At 37.1% G+C, this 23,339-nt stretch overlaps 1 protein-coding gene and 1 non-coding gene across 2 annotated transcripts in view; one reads left to right on the top strand and one right to left on the bottom strand.

The window, feature by feature from the left end:
- Nucleotides 1-6,210: 6,210 nt before the first annotated feature.
- Nucleotides 6,211-23,339, bottom strand: part of LOC139698824 (adipocyte plasma membrane-associated protein Hemomucin-like) — a 77,180-nt gene continuing 60,051 nt past the window's right edge. Inside the window, exons 3-8 of the mRNA XM_071597756.1 lie at nt 22,322-22,569; nt 18,760-18,876; nt 10,835-11,003; nt 10,622-10,756; nt 8,313-8,604; nt 6,211-7,655 (exon numbers count right to left, since the gene is read on the bottom strand). Of these exons, the coding sequence (XP_071453857.1) occupies nt 6,612-7,655; nt 8,313-8,604; nt 10,622-10,756; nt 10,835-11,003; nt 18,760-18,876; nt 22,322-22,569 (2,005 nt within the window). The 3' untranslated portion in view covers nt 6,211-6,611. The remainder of the gene's footprint in view (nt 7,656-8,312; nt 8,605-10,621; nt 10,757-10,834; nt 11,004-18,759; nt 18,877-22,321; nt 22,570-23,339) is intronic.
- Nucleotides 13,474-13,545, top strand: TRNAC-GCA (transfer RNA cysteine (anticodon GCA)). The gene has a single exon. It is a non-coding gene; the product is annotated as a tRNA-Cys (tRNA).

Here is a 23,339-nt window from a genome sequence, read left to right as displayed (position 1 = left end):
GTGGACTTTTCCAGATATGTTAACTCCATGGCTTGGAGAATGATCATCATCACAGGTTGCCTACTGGATAAGCGATGAAGTCCTGGCCATGGCAATGTCTGAGATACGGCTGTAGGGAGAAATACGGAGGTAGTACAAATGGATACGAGAGGAAATGTAATGCTGAAATGGGGAGCACATGGGGAGAATTCTGGGAAACATAAGTAGAAAGAGGGAAAGAATGAGCATATTGGATGGAATTAAGGGAGAAGGAAAGTATGCAGAACTAAAAAATGAGCACTCGTATTTTTTATGTAGTTTGGGATTTGAGGATATATGGTGTCATGTTAGCTAGGGCTTAGAAGTATAATAGTGTTTAAAATCATAGTCCATCAAACATCTACCTTAGCTCGTTATATTACAGCAATAACACTATCTTGAATTCATAAAATATCCAAACTTCATTGATAATTATAGGATTATATTGGGGATAATATGAAAAAACGAGGGTAAAAAAGCAGTATTATTTATATTGCGTTCGCATAAGAATAATCACATTTGGTAAATTTGACTTGTTACTTTCCATTCAGCGAAACATTTTAACACAAGCAACCCAATTCCAACACAATAATGTCAACTCTTCTTTAACCATAACACATTTTTTCATATTTTGATGGGAAATTAGGAAAAATCAGAATGAGTTAATATAATATACCCACCACCGTTTGACAATGGCCGTACCTGCTTTATTTAATAGTTTAAATCAGACTGCTTGTTCATGGAGTTTTATCGGGCTGAAAACCTTTGGGTTGGTTGGTTTATATTGATTATGAAACTTTGTGACCATGGAAGAGAAGGTTAAAAACGGAAATCTTAGGAAAAATATGGAAATCGTTATCACTCCATACAAGTATAGCTCATTGTTAACGACACTTTACACCCATCCTTCTCCCTTATGTTCAATATCCTCCTTTACTCCTAGAAGAATACCAAACCCGAACTAACGCCCGGCCTTAACCACGTACTGAGAGCCTTTGTCTCTTTTCAAGTATTTAGAATAACCTTCAATATAGCAATAGTACCAATTGGTAGTTCCAATTTTCACCATTTCACAGCCATCCTGTCGACATCTAATTTCTTTCCCATCAATCCATATTAAAACCGTTAAAATAGCGTTAGGGTGTGTCTGAATACGATACTATTTAGATTTTGAGGCCAGGCAGTATGAATAAAATTCCTTTAATTGAAATAAAGTACCAATTCAACTTTATCTAATATTCGTCGCTTCCAGTGAGAGCAGACCAAATGTGTTGATTTTGCTCATAAATGTTCTTGAAATAGCCGAGTTTTTAACGGAGAACAATATGTAGAAGAGACTATTGCGAGGCTAGTACTACCCGAGTATTTCTACGAGAGGGAAAATATAATTTTGCTTCTCGTAAGTAAGATACCCGCGTATTTCTGCGAGAGGGAAAATATAATTTTGCTTCTCGTAAGTAAGCTTAGTTATTTTGCTTGCTTCAGATGAGACAAAAGATACGATTTTATCTTTAAAATCGAAAAGGGATATTCTTGAAAGTGAGCCAGTGGCATTAGTTTGAGCCTCGCTGATCATATGAGATAGTGCAATTGTTTTATTTCTACTGACCCGGGAGTAAAAGAGTCACCCGGGTGGGCGGTTGCCAAACGGATACCAGAATCCACGCTTATCCGTATAATTTTGTGTCTCTGCTCAGGATATCCCTGCAATAGACCGAGGACCTACTAATGGGCAATATCCCTGTCCCCTTCTTTTTCCCACCCATACTCTCTATCATCTACCCAGTAATCTCGCATCTGCCTGCGGATTCCCTCAGTCTGACCCCCTTCTTATCAAAAATCAGACTTTAAATGGTAAAAATAAAAAGTAATATGGGGAATAAAATTCCATGAAGAGGAACGCCGCCCTAAAACAGCCGGCAAGCGGAATCTGTGGGAGCCGACGGAACCATCTTTCGTATGGCAACCCCGTTCGCCTTGATTTAAACACCACGCCCCTTTCCCACGCCGGTAACCTTATCTCACTCACACGTCTGCCCCTCCCCCCAGTTACCCCAACCCCTTCAGGAAATCCTCCAGTCTTCCCTACACTCCCAGTCCAACTTCCTCATCTGTGTGCCTGGCGGCAATCAATTCAACCCTTCTCCATCAGGGAAGTTGGCTCTCATTAACTCTCGCGCGTCCGAAATATATTTCCTGGACGGTCGAAACCGAAATCGGTTCAGGGGTGACCCTAGACTTATCCAATATTATCTTTTGTTCATCTATCCATTCATTGGAAGCAAGGATGCTCCAGAGTAGATGAAGCGCTCGTGATAATTTGGCAAGCCCCACTCAAATTCTCCCCACAAAAATCATTCAAAAGTCTCAACAGATCAGCCCACAGCTACTCAATTAGGCTATATCATCCAGAGTTCACAGAGGATAAAAACTTTATCAAGCATCCACATGTACCTCCCAGTGTATATTTGCTTGTTCACTTAGCCAATTTATTTGAACCAATAAAAATGTTTGCATTTCAAAGCATTAATTATTTCAAGGTTGGTCATTAACTCCCTAACTAATTGATCTTAACAGATAAACTAATTGTGTTGAAGTTAGCAAAAAGTTTTCTAGCACAACAAACAGACAAGTATCCCGATAAGAAGAAGGTGAAGGAATCCATCTGGAGCTTTGTTGAAATTTAAATGAAATATGATTGTGGTCATGAGATCCACTTAATTTTTACATGTGTATTTGTGAAATTCCACTTGAGAAACACTATATTCCCCCCTGGACCAAGAAATTTCAATGCAAAATGCACCATATTCCATGTTAAATGTTCATTATTATGACAGAATTCACCTTATTTCCTCATTAGTATTACTTAGGAAATGCTGTCACACGTTTTGAGATGGACTTGGTCACAAAAAACCATGCCTGCATATAGAAAATATTTTTCTGCTAAGGAAGAATAATTTCCCTCCATTGTCAGAAATTGTTCAAATCCACATTATTATTAATGTTGATGTATAGTGGATTTCCCCATTTCTTTTTCCTCTCAAATTACCACCTGATACCTTTATGTCTTTATTCTTTTGCTCTCTATAAATGTTTCAATCACTCTCCATGCATATGGAACAATTCTTCAATCCATCCAAGTCCTGCATAATTTCAGGCACAACAGCGGAATTCAAACATAATAATGACCATGCGATGAAGCTCTTCTGCTAAATATTGATTTATCACACTAGCGGTTTCAATGTACTACATCATCTTTTGGTCTATATCACCTGAAGATTATGTAATGCTTAAAAACTAGTCATGTAATAAATTAACATTTAATGGAAAAGTGGCATCACATGGTCATTACAGTCAAGGTTGATTTCACCCAAGGCCAAGTTCCTCAGTTTTACAATTTTTACTACAAATTTTAAGCTTATTTTGTCTCAGGGTTAGTAATTTACTTGCTGAAAATAATATTAGCTGGTAAAACTACTACTCTTGTTGTAAAGAGTCATATTATACTTTTTTAATAGGTGTAAAGAAGTTTTGCTGTTACTCAAAATTCTGTAACTTTTATCAATTTTCTCAGCCAATTTTCCACTACATTCATATGTGCATGTAGTTAATTATCAGAATTTCTGTGCATTAATGGTGATACATGTAAATAGTTCTATTTCTTTCTTATTCTTACTATGCAAAGTTAACTGTTTATTATAAGTCATAGTACTGGTTTCAACCTATCTTACATGACCAATTGGCCACTCTCTTCTACCATATATGGACTTGAAATAATAAATGCCATTAATTTAAATAATTTATGTGATAAATAAGAAAAGTAAAATTAAAAAGGTGTTTTTGATATTCCATCATACCATCTAGTCACTTCCTTTTTACCATCCAGGATCCAGCAGACCCTTCATTAGAAAATTTAATTTATTAAGAAAGTGAATGAACTAAACAGGTAATTTTGGTTTAATTTTTTATTTAAAATAGAAATATTTAAAGCTATGGACAAATATTTACAATGAATGTAAATAAACCCTTAGAGAGTTCATGTTTAAAAAGTTAAATAAAATAACAAACATATAATTACTGTCATCAAAAACTTTTAAATTCAGTAAACAAAAGATAATATTTGGTATTCTTCAAAAGGTGTTCATCGTATCTTATTTCACCCTTTATCAGTCAAAACAGAGTTGCCACAGTGGTGGAAGATTTCCTTTCCAATAGAAGAAAGTCTGTTTCACATAAACATTAAATTCATCCATTTGTATGAATCTGAGCATTCAAAATTACAATTAAGCCATCCAATAGTTCTTTTCACAAGATACAAGACTACAAACCCTTAGTAACTGAGCATATCTGTTAATGCTTATTATGATTGGAAATGAGTTCACATAAACTTCCATGGTGCTCCAAATATGTACTGAAATAATTCATGAAGCTAGCCAGATTTTTCAGCAATACATGTGCATAATGGTGAAGGTGAAATTCGGCATACAGGGACCCAGAAATTTTTAATGGTGATGATAAGAAAATTTTTTCTGAAAAACTTCTGAAAATATGAGAAATTTTACCAGGAATCTTATTTGACGAGGCATAAAGATACTAAGATGAATAAATAGCTTTAATTAAATGGTTTCTGTTCCAAACTACCAGCCACAGTAATCAAAATAAGATTGGTAGGACAGGTGAGGGTAGATTTCACCAGGGAAAAAAGGACGACTAAATCCTATATTATTATCACATTCTGATTCAGCAGAGGAGTCAATTTCTTTACTGCTAATGGTGTCTAAAGGTGTTGGCCAGATTTGAACCATGGCCTTCTCCTTGGTTGCCAAACAGTCGACCCACTATATTATACTGACAGTTCCATATAATGCATTGAATATTAATCTTAACTGAACAAAAGTATTTACATCTTGAGGAGGTTGAGTAGGTTTTACCACAATTAGCGGCTCAAAATCCTATTTAGGCCCTTGGCTAGGAGCATGCCCTTCAGTAAAACAATAAAATAGAAGACCCATAAATGGAGCGCTTGGAAGATAATAGGATATGTGAATGATTAAGGACTGAAGGAGCAGAAAGCTCAAGAACCAATACTCAAATAACTAATTTCCCATAATGTTAAACCAGAGACATATTTCAATTTTCCATTCCCCATATTGACTCTATCTGTCATTCATAATTTCTTTGCCTTATTATCTGATTCCATTTTTCATATAAAGTTTGCTTTAAAATCAGTCTAAGTTGAAAGAAATTCTCATATCAATATTGATGGACAGATAAATACTAGTTAAGGATTTTTTGCCATAGCAATTTGATTCAGACATGTATACCAGGCACAAAGCTAGCCTGCTTGTTCAAACACAAAACAAAAACAAATTCAAGTGGAACAAAACTAAACATTTGACAGTTCTATGTCGTTATAATGATTGGGTAGCCAAGGCAAAAGTAAATAGTTATAATGTCGAGATTAAACTGATGGTTGAGTTCATAACAGAATGCATATAGGGGAATTCGTGGCACTGTTTGATCAGAAAAGCCCAAGAGATGAATTGCTCTCTGGGGCTAGACCAAGAATATTTATGGGTACCAATTTATTAAGGGGCTATATAAACATATATATATATATATATATATATATATATATATATATATATATATATATATATATATATATATATATATATATATATATATTACAAATATATACACACACACACATTCAAACATGAAAACCCGCCACATGGCGACAAATATTTATTCAGATGGAAATAGATATAAGGAAAAGGGATAGGAACACTTATAAGGGACAAAGACAAGAGAGTTCGGGAAGGCAGAATCAAGCAGATCACAAGCAAAAAAATATTTCTTAGACCGGGACTTCAACCACGGATCTTTCAACTTGCAGGGCCAACACTAGTGAATTGGCCTAGCAAATTGAAAGATCCGTAGCTTCAGCATTAGCCCTGCAAGTCGAAAGTTCCATTGTTCAAGTCCTGATCAAGGAAATATTTTTACACTGGTGATCTGCTTGATTCCGCCTTATCTACCTCTCCTGTGTTTGTCCTTTACAAGTGTTCCTATCCCTTTTCCTTATATATATATATATATATATATATATATATATATATATATATATATATATACATACATATATAGTTATCATTTTTGGTAATCTACTGGCTAAGGTAGGTTTCCAATGGACACAAACTACCTACCAAATATACTATATATGTATAAACACACACACACTTGTGATTGCCAATATAATTCATCATCCATTTGCATTCATTTAACACCAAAGAGCTCATTGGCCACGAGGCGCTAACCTTCTCCTAACAGTTATATCAGGCACAGAAAGTATTAAACCTGCCACCCAGGATGCTAAATGATGCTTCTTTCAATTAAAGTAGCAATGATGTGTCTTTAGCTTGTGAAATATTATTCCCAACAGTCCTCCATGATTATAATCGCAGCAAGACTATTTACAATATGTATAGTTTGCAGCTACACATTGAAACTGAATGGCCAGAGTCAATTGGTCATTTTAATGTGAAACAGGCTTTACTGGAAGTTAACCCTCATCAGACCCTATTTGTAATTCACGTAGCCACATCCTCCTCCTCTGTGGTAGGAAATGGTGTCGTCACCGTTGTCACATCAATGATTGAATCCAAAGCAATGAAGTTCTTTTCGCTATCCCCCTCACCATTCCCTCTCTCCTCATCCACCTCCCTGATTGTGCCATTCTGCCCAAAGTCAGCCTTCACCCCTTGTTGCTCCTTGAACTTCCTCTTCCTCTCCAGGAGGAAGCGAAGGACTGCATCGTCAAGCACCAAGTTACCCTTGTCATCATCCTCCTCTCCAGAGCTCTTCTTCTTCTTCATTTCCTCTTGCAGGCGAATTTTGAAGGGATCCTCCTCACTAGTGTCCTCCTCTGGCGAAAATGTGCTTGTGTCCTCATCTGTTAATGAATCGGCTGTTGCAAAGAATGACTCTAGAAGAGAAGGTTCTGAGGTTGATTGCTGGTTCTCCTTCCAGCTGGTCACCAATGTGGAAACCATGTCCACCAAGGCTGGTGTCAGATTTTCTGTTGTTGTAGCATTGTCTTCCTTGTCCACTCTCCTCTCCAGAAATGCAAGCTCGCCACTCATTGAATTGTCTGTCATGTTATTCTTTGGGGTATCCATCGAAGTGTTCATCACTGGAATCACTTCCTTCAAACCTATGTGGCCTTCCACATGGTCCATCTCTGTAGGAGAGCCTGGAAGTTCTTCCGAGTGAGTCCGGGTCCTCTGGTTATCTTCTTCTGATGGAGTGGAGGATGATTCATCCTCGTCACTGTCCTCTAAGGAGTTGCTGACATCAGGAAGTGTGTTAGCCTTGGAATAGGCCATGGCCATGTCCAGCATGGCCCCTTCCCTGATGGGCACCTGCAAGAGGTAAGGGTTGACAGGCGAGGCAAAGTAGATACTGCCAAGTCCCTTGATGCCACCCCTGCCACCTGGAAGTACATGCATCTCACTGGCCATGTAAACGCTCTGGTCTGCGCTGTAGAAGCTCCCAGTAATATTCCCATGGGAATCTATTTCCAGAACAAGCCCCTCCGAGAGGAGAAAGGGGGCCATTGAGGCCAGGTTGCCTATCTGAAAGAATGAGAGAGTGTGCATTGGTAAATGGGCCATCTAAACTTGAATTCAAGCAAGGAATGGATATATTTAAGTGATTAGATATTACTTTATCAGTCAAGAGCAAGGATCAAAAAATAAATATTGATACCAATAATCTTAGTTTTCCTTCAAACTCTTCTGAGGATTTCTATTCAACCATATTTTACAGGTTATGCCCGTTGGCTGGATCTGATTATTTAAGGTTTCAATCAGGTCCACTGCAGTGCTTGAAACTCCATTGGCTAGCTAGTAAAACACTGGATTAATGATGATGAAACATGCAAGATAGGTGCTTGCAACACTGCGGCACTTGGCAGTCTAGCTCACAGCAAAGACAACTTTGACAACAACAAAGAGCTTACCCTATGCTCAGAGGATTTTTTGCAGGTATATAAATTGTATGCATTAGGTTATTATTATTTATGATTAAAATTGAAAAACAATCTTTAAAGTTACCTTGAAATAACTACAATGAGTCTTAAAAAGAATGTGATCTGCAGATATTTACTTAAGTTCCATCTTACTGCTTTATTTTGCCATACTCTGGGCAAACTTTCAGCACCATTTTCCCTGTGAGTCAAACAAAAGATTCTTAATGTGAGAGGAGGGAGGGGAGGGGCCACGTCAACCCACCGAGTAGATGGCTTTCTGGCTGAATGTATCCCCAAATCGTCGGTGGGCATTTTGAAACATGCCCTCGAAGATGAAGAGTGCTCGCATAAGCATTGTCCTTAAAATTCTATGCTTCCTGAGCCATGGTAAGATGCCACCGCCACTCCCTTTGGCAGCTGATCCATGTGAGATGATACACCATACAAAATAGCCACCATCTGGCCGACCACTTTTCCTTATCTTATCAGGAACGCCAGGTAAGCCATCAATAAATATATCAGATGACCCCGTCTTAGGGCCTTTGAGGTAGTACCTTGATAATTAAGAAGAAAAATGATATTGCAGGATTCAATTCAAAGTTATACAAGGCATTTTTGATAATACCATGCATTAATATATGCTACCCTGAGCAAAGCAGGCAAGGAGGACAAAATAGGTTATAGAATCAATAAGAGGAAACAATTGTGGATGTTCCTGGAAGGAAATATTTGACAGTGATGGGGGTAAGTTAGGGGACAATGGTTTAGGAACAAAGAATGACTATGAGAAGATAGCCACAGAGTTTTTCAAGAGACATGGTTAAATCATAATGAGCACGTGGTTTAAACACCACATTAGGCATGGGCATACATACATACTACACTATTCGTGAAAAATGCTCATGGACTGGAGAGATGTTGGTTAAACTAAATTTTTATTGATTATTTAGTGACACTTTTGCTGATTAACAGTTTCCCTAGAGTAGATGAGGATTCGGATCATAATTTAATGCTAATGGAGTGTATTTTCAGATTCAAAAGGATAAAATGGAGGAGTATGACAAAATGGAATATTGAATCATTGACTGGGATGAAATTCAGTAATACCGGAAGGCAGCTGAAAAATGTATGAGTACTGACAGGGAGATGGGTTCAATTGAAGAACGATGGAGAATTATCAATAAAGGAATATGAAAAGAAACTATAAAATAGCAAAGAAAAAAGGATGAGGAACCCATGGATTACAGTTTGTAAAGCTCTAGTTTGCCAGTCTGCCAAGGGGTTGAAAACTCTGCTGATTGCATTGAAAAGTCAGTGGGGTAGGTATGGGATGAGAAAAAATTTAAATAAAATGAAATTTATGTAGTTTTCTAGGAAGAGGAAAGGTAAGTTTTATGCTAAAATGGGAGGGAAACACCAAAGCAAAGGTTTGAACATGCATGCATTATATGGGTGCTTTTCAATCAGTACATGGATGAAATGGTAAAAGATACAAGAGATGAACTGAAGACCGAATTGAAAGACAGCAGGGAATTTAGAAAATCAGACAGGCTTGCAGATGACCAAGTTCTAGTAAGCCAGTCAGCCAAGGAGTTACAATCAATGCTGAGCATAAATTCAAAGGAGTGGGAGAAGCCATAACAGTAAATTTAACAGTATAACCCACTAATGTGATTAAAATGGATCATTTTCAAAGAGTAAAAATCTTTATCCTTGACCACCTGGCTGAGCACGTTGGAAAATCAGAGATAGGTATGGGGTTGGAATTATTGTAAATAAAACAATATATGAGGTTTTCAAGAAACAGAAAAGTTAAGTTGACTATTAATATAGCAGGGCAAAAACTATTGCAGACAAAACAGTTTACCTCTCCAGGGAGCTTATTGAGCCAAAATGGTGAAGGTTATAGGGATTTACAAAGAAAAAATATGTTTAAATTTTAAGAAGAAAAAGGGAATTGATGATGGGGTGTTAAAAGAGTGTTAAGAAATGTATGACCTGATTCAAGCTTAAATAATCAATTATTAGATTTAAGAGGAAATAGTGTATGAAGAAGAATGACATTTTAAATCATAGACAAGTAATATGCAACATCTATGAAAAATACCAGGGAATTAAATTATACACAAATAATATGCAACATGTGAAAAATGCCAGGGAATTAATGTGTTTTTATAGTTAAAGTACAATGGACATTTAAAGGTTAAGTAACTCTGTTGTACCTTATGTAGAAAAGTTTTTCATGAGTACATATATTTAAACACTTATTTCAATTGCTACATTATTTTCATTTGCCAATTGTTCCCATTATTGAATTATTGCAAAGCATTTTTGAGTTAATGACTGAATTTGAGATTTTACTTTATTGATTTAAATGTGCATTCACATCTAAATATGCATGAAAGGGGCAAATCATTCATATTTATAGCCACAGACATTTTAATGACAGATAATCAATATGCTTATTGCATTGTGCACATACAAGGTTCATATTCTTCGCATTTTCTAAACACAAGAGAAAATGAGAATTTGGGTAGTCTACATTTTTTAGCATGATTATTAATTACCTACCTTAGAATTCGATCCTTTCCTCCTTCAGCCACAAGCACAAAGTCCTCATCAGGAGACAGTTGCACCCCACTGGCACACTGGATTCTTTTTACTAAAGCTTCAGATTTCCGTGTTTTTGGATCATATCGTAACAGCCTAAAATTTAATCCACCATATAGTAATGCAGCAGGCTGAATGTATAAAATGAATTCACAGCACTTGGAAAATAATTACCTTCCGCTTGGTTCAGACATAAATTCTAAAATAACATCTTCCACTTTGACCTTGGTACTGGCATCAGACCAATAAATTGTACCATCTTTGGCTATGTCAAGATCATTAGCTAGCATAGAGCGCTGACCACTGATGTATTCATGAGATTTAGCCAGTCGAATTTTTTCCCCTGGAATATAGAAATTTCATTATATTTTGTGACTATGATACATGATATCACTTATGGTTCTGAAATTCAAACAAAATATGTATATTTAATGCAATTATTAATTATTTGCTAAATGACCAACAATAATGCATAGGAGTTTCCTCCTACTCTAAGTTTCAAATTGCCTCTTTTGTGAAGGTAGGTATGTCAAAATTTCCCATTATCTTATTAATATACTGTTATATCATATAATGAAGTCTTCAATAAAAATTAAACTGCAAAATATATTACATGTTTTGGTGTCTACTTTTATCCAAACATTTAAGAACTATATTTTTGTACTATTTAGAATTGTATATATGTAGAACTATGGTTGTACTGATCTATTATATGCATTCGAAATTTATTATGTTATCGTTTTAGTGTTGCTAAAATGCTGCTATATCAACTATGCATATTATACCATTGTATGAATATATGTTTTGAATGAATGCTCAATATGTGCATATTTTCTTTAATCCAAGTATTTAACACAACTTAAAACAGAAGGTAAACCATTTTACATTGTTTTTATAGACAAAGATAATTGTGCATTCACATGCCTTCCCAACAAAGGAGTTACCGAATCATAATATAATTTCAAATACATTGGATTAGATACATAACTTTAGTCTGCCGTGACAGAAGAAGAACTTAGGATTGAAATTGTATCTTCAGATCACCAAAGTAATTATTATGTCTCCATCCCACATTGGCAGGCTGGTTGGATTTGCAGGATAGGGTAAGAGAGATCACCACACCAGTACTGCTAATGGGCAAGGGTAGAATTCACCCAATACTTAGCCCCATGGAATTTGAAGTTCACACATAAGATTGGCCGGGTTAGTTCCTTTCCATGTTCCGCTTAATATTTCCCAGGAAGTTCTGGTACCCAAAAAAAATCACACAGCTTGGGTGCGCCAAGAAATCGAACACAGACCCTCTGGTCAGAATTCCAAAACTCTAAAATTTGCTGAGAGCCATAACTGAGGTATTTTTTGTAAATGTCCTTTCCGGATATTCTAATATAGAAGTTATAATAATTTTTATCATATACTATTTGTTGTACATTTTTTGGTAATTTCCCTTGAGTAAAAATTGCCCCAAATAATCATAAGCATTCCATGACTTCTTAGGTCATGTCTTATAAGGAGCTATGAGAAAAAATATTTCTAAACAAAAATGTGGCCAAATGCTTGTCAAAAATTTCCAATGGTACACTAGTTCAATGCAAATCATTAAAATTGCTCATGTAGGTTGATGCTATCTCCCACATCTAGTTCACTGTCCTCGCTTCAATTCTCAAAACTGCTCATTTAGATTTAAAGTGTATCTTCAGATGAGCAAATTAATTATTATGTTAGCATGTTTGAAAATAAATAAGAGAAAAATCACGTAATACGTAGTCAGCAAATTTCACATTGTAGTTACCTACTCTTTTATGTCAGGTTTCTTTGCAATTTTGTTAACTGAGCAGGCAAGTACCCGTGTGTTTTTTTCTAAAAAAAGCAGAATAGAAAGACATTATTTTTTGGTACAATAATGTTAACACTATTAGATACATAAGCGTTTCTCTATAATTTGACATGAATTTTTAAATTGTCAGCTCGATAACAAAGGGCGTCATAGTTATTGTATATTTTTACTGAGTAGGAATAAGAGCACATCATATGAATCTTATAAATGAGAAATAAAATTAATGAAGGAGGAATGGCTTCAGAACTGAATTATTTTAATTCCTTGAGCGTTTGCCATTCGCTTGAGGAGAACTTTTATGCCCATCTGCCTCAATGCGGAGACAAAAGCTGGTGGTGGGTTAATGAAGAATTTCAATTAATAATATATATGCATATAATAATATTGTGTATGCACCACCATACATTTCACCTACATAGTGCGCGGTTAAATTATTTTTTGACCATGCACGGGACGGGGAACGCGGAAGTTTATTGCAACATTCAAATAAAATACGCACTAAAAATATTTGCTTGCGTATACTTTACTTTTTCAAAAGGCTTACAATCGTAGTACATTAATTCAGTAGGTAAAAACTCTGTAGCGATTACTCACATTGAACAAATTTTCTAAACTCAGAGGTCATACTACAACCTTGAAAACCCGATGCGTTAATGAAAGTTTTCTTTCCTAATAATTTTGGAAAATAATACGTTATAAATCCTATCGTGACCTCTCATTTCTCAAATATACTTAAGTAATCATTACGAACTCCCTCCAAATTCATCGGTTCCGCGTAAAATTGTCTCATATCAGACGTCAGCTATTTCAATTAAACGGAAAGAAATGTACTTGTAGAATGAATGCATTATTTAAGTGTGAAGATAATCTTGAACTTACTACCTGTGGGTATTACACCCATAAAATGCATACCAATAGCATTATTGATTTTTTTAAATTGGTAATATTAAGTTTAGTAGTCTCTCTGCTCTTTATTGGGGGTATAGCTCAGTGGTAGAGCATTCGACTGCAGATCGAGAGGTCCCCGGTTCAAACCCGGGTGCCCCCTCATATTTTTTTTCTTTCTTTCAGCCTTAAAACTTAGGTGTTCACGTAATAATTTTTACCCTCACTACATTCTTTGCGTATTTCAGGTTTTCTTATTTTCTATTCTTATTCAAGAGCATACCACACCAAGGAAAATAGCCCCTTGGGTTGGAGTCTCATTATTTTTGCGTCAGACCTCATAGGTTCTATGCTATAAAAACAAACTGACTTTCCTGCAAACATATTTTATTACTTGCTCTATATAATACCACTTTCTGCTGCAAAATAAAACACTATCCTTCAACTCATCATTTCTCCATAGATACATTATCTATGTCTTGTATAATACATATACAATATATATAATATGCATAAATAATGCTGCTCGCGGTAGTTTAGGTGTAATCTCGGGCTCAAGGGAAGCTACGTGATTTTTCGGCTACCGGTACTTCCTGGGAAATCATAACCGGCACAGGGAAAGGAACTGGCCCCCCTGCCCGGGCTTAGTACTGGTTGAGCTCTACCGTCACCTACCAAACCAACCGACCTTCGGGTTGATTAATGTGTTTTGGTTATATATAAATAAATATATACACATATATATATAATAAATTAAAACTTGCTATATCATTACCGAACCAATAATTGATCTAATCACTTTTGAACTTTTGGGTTGAGGAAACTTTGAAAATGTATAAGGCCTGACCGTGCCCGGACTCGCAAAACTAGGATTCAAACAATTCCATTTGGATTTGTGTGGATCAGTATCGCCCACAAAATGCAGAGCAGTATAATATTAGTCCAAGAAATTTGCAGTTGGTTTTTCACTCTGTGATTAGACTGAAGCTTTTTCTATGATAAAATAGAATTATATTGTGACTTCATAGTCCTCGAGAGTACAAATGTCAGCCCAAACATTTTACTTTTGCGAAATACTTTGAATCAGCCCACGAACTGGATCCTACTGAACCTTTGTGGTAATTAATATTTATTAATTATTATATTTTACTGTGTAATTTTTGCGTTCAAGCTATAGTCCTGTCGCTAGGGAGGGCATTATGAGAATATGCGAGGGCATTATGAGAATATGCACCAAAACGCCGCACTCCACCTATGCTTACCGCGGCGTCACTGGAGTGAAAAATGCGGGCGCTTGCACTCAGCACCGACTAAATGCTGACTTGAATGACAAGGCTACGCGGCCTTCGTAGTCATCGTCCTCCTCACGATGAAAGGACATTCCCCGTGAGACGACGAGGGACGTCTTTCTTTTACACTCATGTTTGGTAGAGGCGATTGCCGATGTTTTTGGATTGAATCTTCCATATTATGCTGAGGTTTTTTGTTCAGACAAAAGTCTCGTCAATTTACTCCACAATAAGCAGTATGAAACTTTCACGAAAATGCTTTACTTTAAATACGAATACAGGCTGCGGCAACATAACTTCCTTTTTTAAAGGGGTTTCGCTATATCAAATAGGGAGTTATGTTGCTGCACCCTGTATGAGGAATTTCACATGCTGAGGTTATTTCTTCCCTCATGAGAGAAGAGGATGTTTCCAGGAGAATTTTTTCTTGACCTTGGTTTACCAGACGAGTGTTTTCTTTAAACTGCAATAAAAATTATGATAATTTCTTGCAGTTTATTTTAAATTCCAATTGGAGTATTTAATTTTGTTTAAACGTTTCCGTCTCTTTTGATTTTAGAGTTTATTGCTAATTCACAATTTCTGACATTTGTAGTCTTAATTTTTTTTTAAGTTACATTTCTAATGAATTATGTTACTTATAGTGCTTGTGAAATTTTTTCCACAAGAAGAAAGAATTCGAAAGAGGGCTCCGAATTATGAGAAACGCCAATTTGTAGAATATTTCAGAAAAGTCATGGGCTCTTTGATTAGTATTATCGGGGAAAACATATTTCAATGAAAATGCAACAGGAACAGTTTTCGAGAATCCCGATCCATTTTTGTCCGTTAGTGAACTGGACAAGTCGCATTAACATTATTGGCATTGGTGCTGAAGTCCTAGAGTGTTTTATTTCCCGTAAATTTTCCTACGGCTATCTTCTTACCCAAACGAAAACTTCAAGATTGCCTCAGAGTCATCAAAACTAATCCCTTGGTATTCGATTCGCTCAAATCATTCCACTAAGCATTATTTCAGGGCTAGGGCTTCATTTTCGTAGCTTTCCATCTGTGCAAAGGGAAGAGATACTGAAAGCCCGAAATAAAATTTTACCCCTATACTGAGAAAATCTCACGGAAAAAAATAAACGAACCCGTTCCACAATTAATTGATGTCTTCAGGTGCACCATTTACGACCCCTGCCACCATTCAGTATCAAGTAGCCCATCTCCTCGTACATATCTTCTCGCTGATTGCAGATCATATGTGACACCATTTAACTCATTGAGAATATCAATGTCCTCCTCCTTTGAAAAATTCTAGGATTACTCTGCGGAGCACTTTTAATTCATATTTCAATTATTTCTTCCTCTTCGGGGACGTGATAGTCTAATAAATGCCATGCCATTGTATGGCAGTTAGGGAACGCCTTGAGTTGCGGGCACCGTCCATCGGGCGGGACGTTTAACTTAGGCCTCCTGGCGCATTTCGTCAAGTAGGCTAAAGCCGAAGGCGAGTCTTTTCTACCCCATTCTCAGAAAATCCTATCCCTATAAAATTACCCGCAAAACTCTAGTGGCTCAACTTACCTCAGCTGTCTCCGCCTCTCTTATTAACCTCCAAGCAACGTGATAGTATTCAAAAGATTTGACCATTAGACCTCTACACCCCCACACCCATTGTTAGTTGGCTTTTTTCTTCATTTGATACAACCCATTTCGGAGGAAAGCGGCGGCCTGACTTGCATCTTTAAGGCCTTATCTTAACCCCCAGGAAGATGGTAGTGTTATCACGTCAATGCAGGAAACCGATGCTAGACCAATGTGATGGTAGTTGGGCGCGGACTGATGATTTTAACGCTTCTTACGCAGAGGGCGTGAGGCGGTCACGGAGGCGAACCGTCACTGAACTCAGTCCATCGCGCGAGAGGGCTATTGATATGCGTTAGGCGAGTGAGGGACTGCGTTCGAAGTTCAGGTTGAACGACCGAGACATTCGCCTCGGAGCCCAAGCCAGCGTTCAGCGACACGCCTCTGTTTCTCGGAAATGCACGCCGAGCAGCAGAATCCCTAATTTTCGGGCAGACACGCATGCAATGTGGATATTCTTCGTGTGACCGAAAAATTGAGCGGTAAAGATGAAATTAACGATGGCATTGGCGGTAATCCCATTACCACGATAAGGAATTTCGCAATAACGGCGACATAAGCCATGGGTTTACCTAAACATATATGTAAATATATGTAAACATGCATGTAAACATAAATATTAAAATATAAACTCCGACAAGAAAGGGGGTTTTCAACCGCTATAGTCAACCCGAAGATTGTCTACATAGATGAGGATAAAGCCAGGCTATATCTGTTTAATGTGAGCCGTAACGCGTGTGTGAAATTTACGTATTTATGAGTAGATACGTATTTCAATTCCTGCCCTTGTACTAGCTGAGTTTTCTACGGAGTTTTAGTGTACGCCAATTTTCGGATTAGTTTAGGAAAGTGGTGATATTCGGAGACATTTACCCTGGTCTTTTATTGGGACTCTTAGAAGTGTATTTAAACGCTCTTCCTATAAGATAACATCCGGTCATAAGGCAAAAATATTTTCCGTGAAAATATTACTTCTGTTCCCCCTCATCAAAACTAGTTACGGGAAAGTATGCCTTTTGAAATTCTATATTCACAATAAAAACAACATCAGTGAAAATCGGCAAATTAAGACGAGTATATATGGTGATAGTGGGTCTCGGTAGTCCAGGGGGTAGAGCGTTGGACTGCTGACCGGAGGGTCCCGGGCAAGGCAGTCTGGGCACCTACAGCTCCACCCAAGCTATGTGATTTTTCGGGTTCCAGATCTTCCTGGGAAACCATAACTGGCACAGGGAACTAAACTGGCACCCCTTCCCTGATGTATGAATTTCACAAGCCGACAGGCTTAATACAGGGTGAACTCTACTATCACCTACCAAACCAACCTTCGGGTTGATTACGCTGTTTATGGTTTGTTTATATGGTGATATTCATATTACACAAGTAAAATCATCCTATTACTCTATTTCGCAATACCATACAAAGTAATATGTTAAGCATGTGTTTCCAGTGTCTATTCAAATAAGGAGTTGATAATTCATTGCTACTTGTATGAACATTAAATATATAAGTACATATTATTATTATTAGGTAATCTACCGGTTAAGGTAGGTTTTTGGATGGTCACAACTACTAATTAAATAATTATAAGTACATATACATTGATTTAATTATTTTTAACCGTAAAACTTCTAAAAAAAGTTCATTTTTGCATTTTATGACTGTGGTAAAGAGGATAACTTTAGGCAGGAGATGTGAGGGGAGGAAAAGGATAGGCACATTGGACGGAATATAGAAAAGTAGGGAGTATGTGGAATAGAAGAACAGTTTTATGTGGCGTGTGGTTACTGGTTGGGCCTATTTAGTCAAATATAATAATTGTAGCTTGGTCAGTATGTGTCCATCCAAAGGCTACCTTAAATGGTAGTCTACTATTAATAATAATGATAATTATAATATAAACAGTGGGTTGGTTTCCATTTGGAAAGGTGTATTATTGTTACTGGCTCGATTAAGACCGGAAGTGCGTTGTTTTAACTCTAATACTCACGCTATAACGTCGGCGACACTAAAAAATATATAGTGCGCCTTAACGTACGATGAGTGCAATAAATTTTAATTTCTGAGCATCATTACACGGGATAAAAATTTATCTGAAAATATATGTGAAGAAGGGTCATTGCTATGATAGTATGGCAATGCGATTAGAGGCGAACAATAACTTTGTTATATTGCCGGTGAACCCAAAATATTCTTTTACTATTCGTAGGATGAAATGCAATTATCATTCTCTGTTACACAATCAGACATATCTGAAATAGAAGTACCCCATGAAATATGCACATTCTATTCAATAAATCACTTCTCTTTCCGAAGGGAAAACACGGATTATTCTAAGTTGAACCCACTTCGCATTCTACGGTTCTTAACGCAGAATGCTTTCCTCTTTATCATATTACATTTGTACCCCGGGATGTGAAATTATGTACCAATGAAGTGAAATTTTTGCAAATACCTACCTGTGTCAACGTTGACGCTGTAAAGTCCGAGATAAGCGTCGGTGACGTAGAGGAGTCCGTCGCTGTGGAAGCGCATGCCCATCGGGCGACCACACTTGAGACTTTCGGAGATATCCTCTGAGGAAAGAAAGATTTTTAGGATTATCATCTGCTCCACAAATGATCGGCAAGTATTCCATTCATATTAAGATTCGAACAATTATTAATGTCCTAAACATTCCCATTTTTACTGGCATTATAATCATTTTTAGAAGTTAGAATTTATTTAAATAATACAAAGCTTTCTTGTTGAAGTTGAATCAAGGGTAATAAAATACGATATCATCCAAATTTTCAAAATGGCAACCAAGCATTGCATATGGCTCATTTGTATTGTCCCTCTCTCTTGCGAAATCGAGTATTATATGAAAACATTAGGTCGAATACTGAATCCGATACTCTGTGGGCATTCATCATGAACAAGGAAGAATAACATTTCAATCAAAAATAATAATTATTATTATTATCGGGTGAAAATGCAAATACTTTTATCATTTCTTGTTCATGGTCATATTCCACGAAATTTTCAACAAATTTAAAGTTTTGGATAAAAATGCAAGCTGGAATCTTTTAAAAACACCTCGTATCTTGTAACAGTCAATATCCGGATCGAGCAAGCTACAAAAATGCCGCTAATACTCAATATTTTCTCACAAAGGGTGGAAACTATTCTTTTAGTTCCAATTGAAAAACAATCTACCTTCTCTACAGCTACTTGTACATTTAGCATTATCAGCTGTTACCTTACTTAAATTTGCAAAATGTTAAAACTTTTACTTCAAATCAATGAAACAACAAAACAGAGGTGGTAATGCATGATTTCAAAGGTCATTTGTGTTCCGAATACTCTATAGACAGATTAAGCTCTAAACAAATTCATTTAAAGAGGTTGGATTTTAAGCCCTTTTTATTTAATTGCATGGCACGATTTATTACATTATAATGCAAGACCAGTTATTTAATTTAATTCCAAATAACATACATGTAACAACATTCAATGCATTCAATCATAATGAAAAATTAGTCCGAAAAGTTTATGAAAGTTTTAAAACAATATTTCCAATTTCTCATTTTTGACTGTGGGATAGCATTCATCGAATGCAATTTCTTTGAGTTTCTTTTGAAACAAGTCTTTCGGAGATTTTAAGTATGATGAAATGTCCATCTGTAACAACAACCTTCAAGTTACCAATTTCTAAAAACAATTAAATTTATCTTTGGACTTCATATCCGGGGCATATTTTTTGGTATAAGATAGAAATTTTGGCAATAAGCCTATGACCAGTGAGCTCACGAGCAATGGGGGCCGAGAAAGACTTATTTTCCTTTCTTGAACCCCATTTTTGCTTCGTACGCAATTAAAAAGCAGCTCATTCAGCCTTTGATTATATCTGCACTGTGGTAATCCACAAGGTTAAGTTTCCAGAAGGGGTTTATACCTAGTTTGTCAATTTAATCTACATTATCTCCTTGATTGAGGAGAGAGCTTAACCAGTCACAATGAGAAATGACCGAAAGAGCGGAGGAGTCGGTGTGTTGAGGAGGTGAAAGCCCTTTTTAGAAATGTGAAAACTCATTGGGGGGAGCAAGAGACTTTTTAAACGGGGGAACGGTTCCAAAGGAAATCAGGTGCACAATAATTGGTTGCGTATCAAGGAGTAGGAGGAATGGCCAGTTCTGTGGAACGAGTTTGTGTCCGGCAAGATTGCATAAAATGCAAATTTTTGACCGAAGGCATTTAGACGCGACCGACCAAGATTGGAGCTGCAATGAAGCCGTATTTCAGATCATATCTTCTGTCACCAAGGAAAAGCTGGCAACTTGAAATTATTGCCATAAATTGGAGGGTATTTTTTCGTATCCATAAATTAGTTGATATCTCAGTTAATATGAAAATAGAAAAAATTAATGGCATATCCAAAATTCGAAACGCCACGCCGCTGTCCTATTAGGTCGCAACAGTGCTAATCATGGTTTGAACATTGACTTGAGCTTGACGTCACTGTTCTAACTGCTCGAAGGCGCTTAGTTTGATTATTTACCAAAACTCACTGAGACAAATACGAAAGCGTGGCAGTGAGATGGTTATTTTACAAGGTTATTTTACGACAAGGTTCTGAAAAGAACTGGATCGCCTAGCGCTGAAAGCATCCATATCCTGAACGAGAGTTTTCTCGGAGGCATTCCATGAGCGTGATGGACGGGTACTATAAATGAGGTCCGAGTAGATCAGGATAGTAACCTTCTCTAAGTTTTATGCATTTTCGTAAGACCTAAAGTTTAACAAAATCCAATTACGCGCTGGAATTATCGTGTGAGCTTTTGATTAAAGGAGGCACAAGATAGAAAAGGTTTACCCATGATATTGAGAAGCGGACCAAAGTATTCTGAGTGCTTATGTGTTGCCCATATACCTCATGCTTCAACCTAGTGAACTGATTGGGGCGGGAGTGAAAAACGGGTCGCCAAATGATATTGAACTTTTTTAACCAAATTCTTGCATATTAAGATAAACAGCGGAGTCATTGAAACCGGGAATCTAAAGTCGAAAACGTTAACATTTGAACTGTAATTTTGCCATATAATACCACCTACCCTCGAAGAAAATTCAGCGCGGCTCATTAGTAGCAGACCGTCAGTTGCTGTTTCTTTGTAAGGTATCTAGATAACGACTGGTTATTTATAGATTACATAACGTGTTTGGAAAGTTGATTTTCCGCTTGACACTGCAGTGCCACACGTGAAACTAAAACTCTTTATCAATTTTAATTCTGGTTTTTTAGTGAATGATGATTTGGCACGAAAATATTTGGAAGATTTTCGATTTCTTCTATAACTTGGGGGCCAATCAACCAGTTACCAATTCACTAATTTTTTACGAAGATTAATAAAAGATTTATTATTCTTCGCTCAATAAAGTGAGAAGCCAAATATTTTCTATGGAGCAAAGGCAAAGCTATTGACCTCTGACGTGAATTAAGTAACCTATGAAAATGTAACTAGTAACGTGATACTATAACACTAAAACATATTGTGAACACCCAGGGATTTGTGGCGATGAAAATGTAGAGATATCTCTAAGCAGGAAGCTTTCTCTCCGTCAAAAATTGCATTCTTTTTCAAAGGTCCGACGCTTTTCACCGAAACTGAATGAGTTACCAAGGACGTTATGCACAACGAGATTACCACAAATGATCGATATGTATATTATTAAAACCACAAGCAAAAACCTCGATAAGATTTTTCACCGTGGTTAAATTTCCACGCTCAAATTACTATAGATATTGTACGTAATTGTATTGCCATGTTCGGGTAATTCCATAACTCTTACTCTTTTTTATTTGTCGAGTTGTTCCCCTACCGCTCAAACTATGACCCCTAAGCCTTGGACTCCCATCAAAATTTGTCAATTTGTTTGGCACGCTATGCTATTACCACGCTTTTTGCTCTCTTTCCACATAGCTTGGGGATACGTCCTATTGTACCTTGGGTACGTAATCGTCCATAAAAGGTATGTACTCACGGCACTGCTCTCCGAATTTGGTAACGTTGGTCAGGGAGAATTTTCCGTCCTGGGGCGCCAGCTTCAGTAAGTGACCACCGAGAATGCCGGTGAAGAGGGTCTCGCCCCTGCGGGCCAGGGACTCAGGACCCAGGAGTGAGAGGACCTCGCCTTTGTAGTCACGGTCCATCTCCGTCATTACGGGGGTGGCGTTCCTCAGCCAGTCTTTAGGAAGTTGCCGGCCAACTAGGGGTCTCGGAAGCGTCGCGCTGCACAAGGACGAAACACAAATATTAACCTCAACGATGCATAGAAGAGAAGGACTGCTTGTTCGAACGAGAAATATGTAAATAACATCAAATGAATTTCACTTGGTTTGGGGCAACTTAGCCCAAAGACCAAAAAGTTATTAAACAATAAGCATGGTGGAGCATTCTAATCTCAGCTTGGATGGATATACACCCACTGGTCGCGGTAGTCCAGTGGGCTCTACCCACTGGACTACCACGACCCACATATATATATATATATATATATATATATATATATATATATATATATATATAGTACAATACACAGTAACACACAATATAGAAACACAAAAAAAAAAAAGAAGAACACTCACACGTTATTTCTTGATATTTCGACGGAAACAATCCGTCTTCCTCTGAAGATATAGAAGTAATCATTACTTCTATATCTTCAGAGGAAGACGGATTGTTTCCGTCGAAATATCAAGAAATAACGTGTGAGTGTTCTTCTTTTTTTTTTTTTGTGTTTCTATATTGTGTGTTACTGTGTATTGTACTATTCGGCACTTCCGTGTTACGTCTACGAAAGCATATATATATATATATATATATACACACACACTCGTATGCATGGCTAATTCTGGAGATGTTTTCTTCGATGGCGGCGATCGGCTGTGACGAAAGAGAGGGTACGCGACTGTTGCCAATCCGAAGGAAGATTCGGATTCCACCGACGGTGGACTTCGATGGGGCGCTTGTTGTCTCACACTACTTGCGAAACTCCGCCC

This window comes from Hetaerina americana, unplaced genomic scaffold (genome assembly GCF_022747635.1).
Source record: "Hetaerina americana unplaced genomic scaffold, ioHetAmer1.1.p SCAF_9, whole genome shotgun sequence".
Lineage (NCBI taxonomy): Eukaryota > Metazoa > Arthropoda > Insecta > Odonata > Calopterygidae > Hetaerina > Hetaerina americana.
This window is presented reverse-complemented; position numbering and strand designations above follow the sequence as displayed.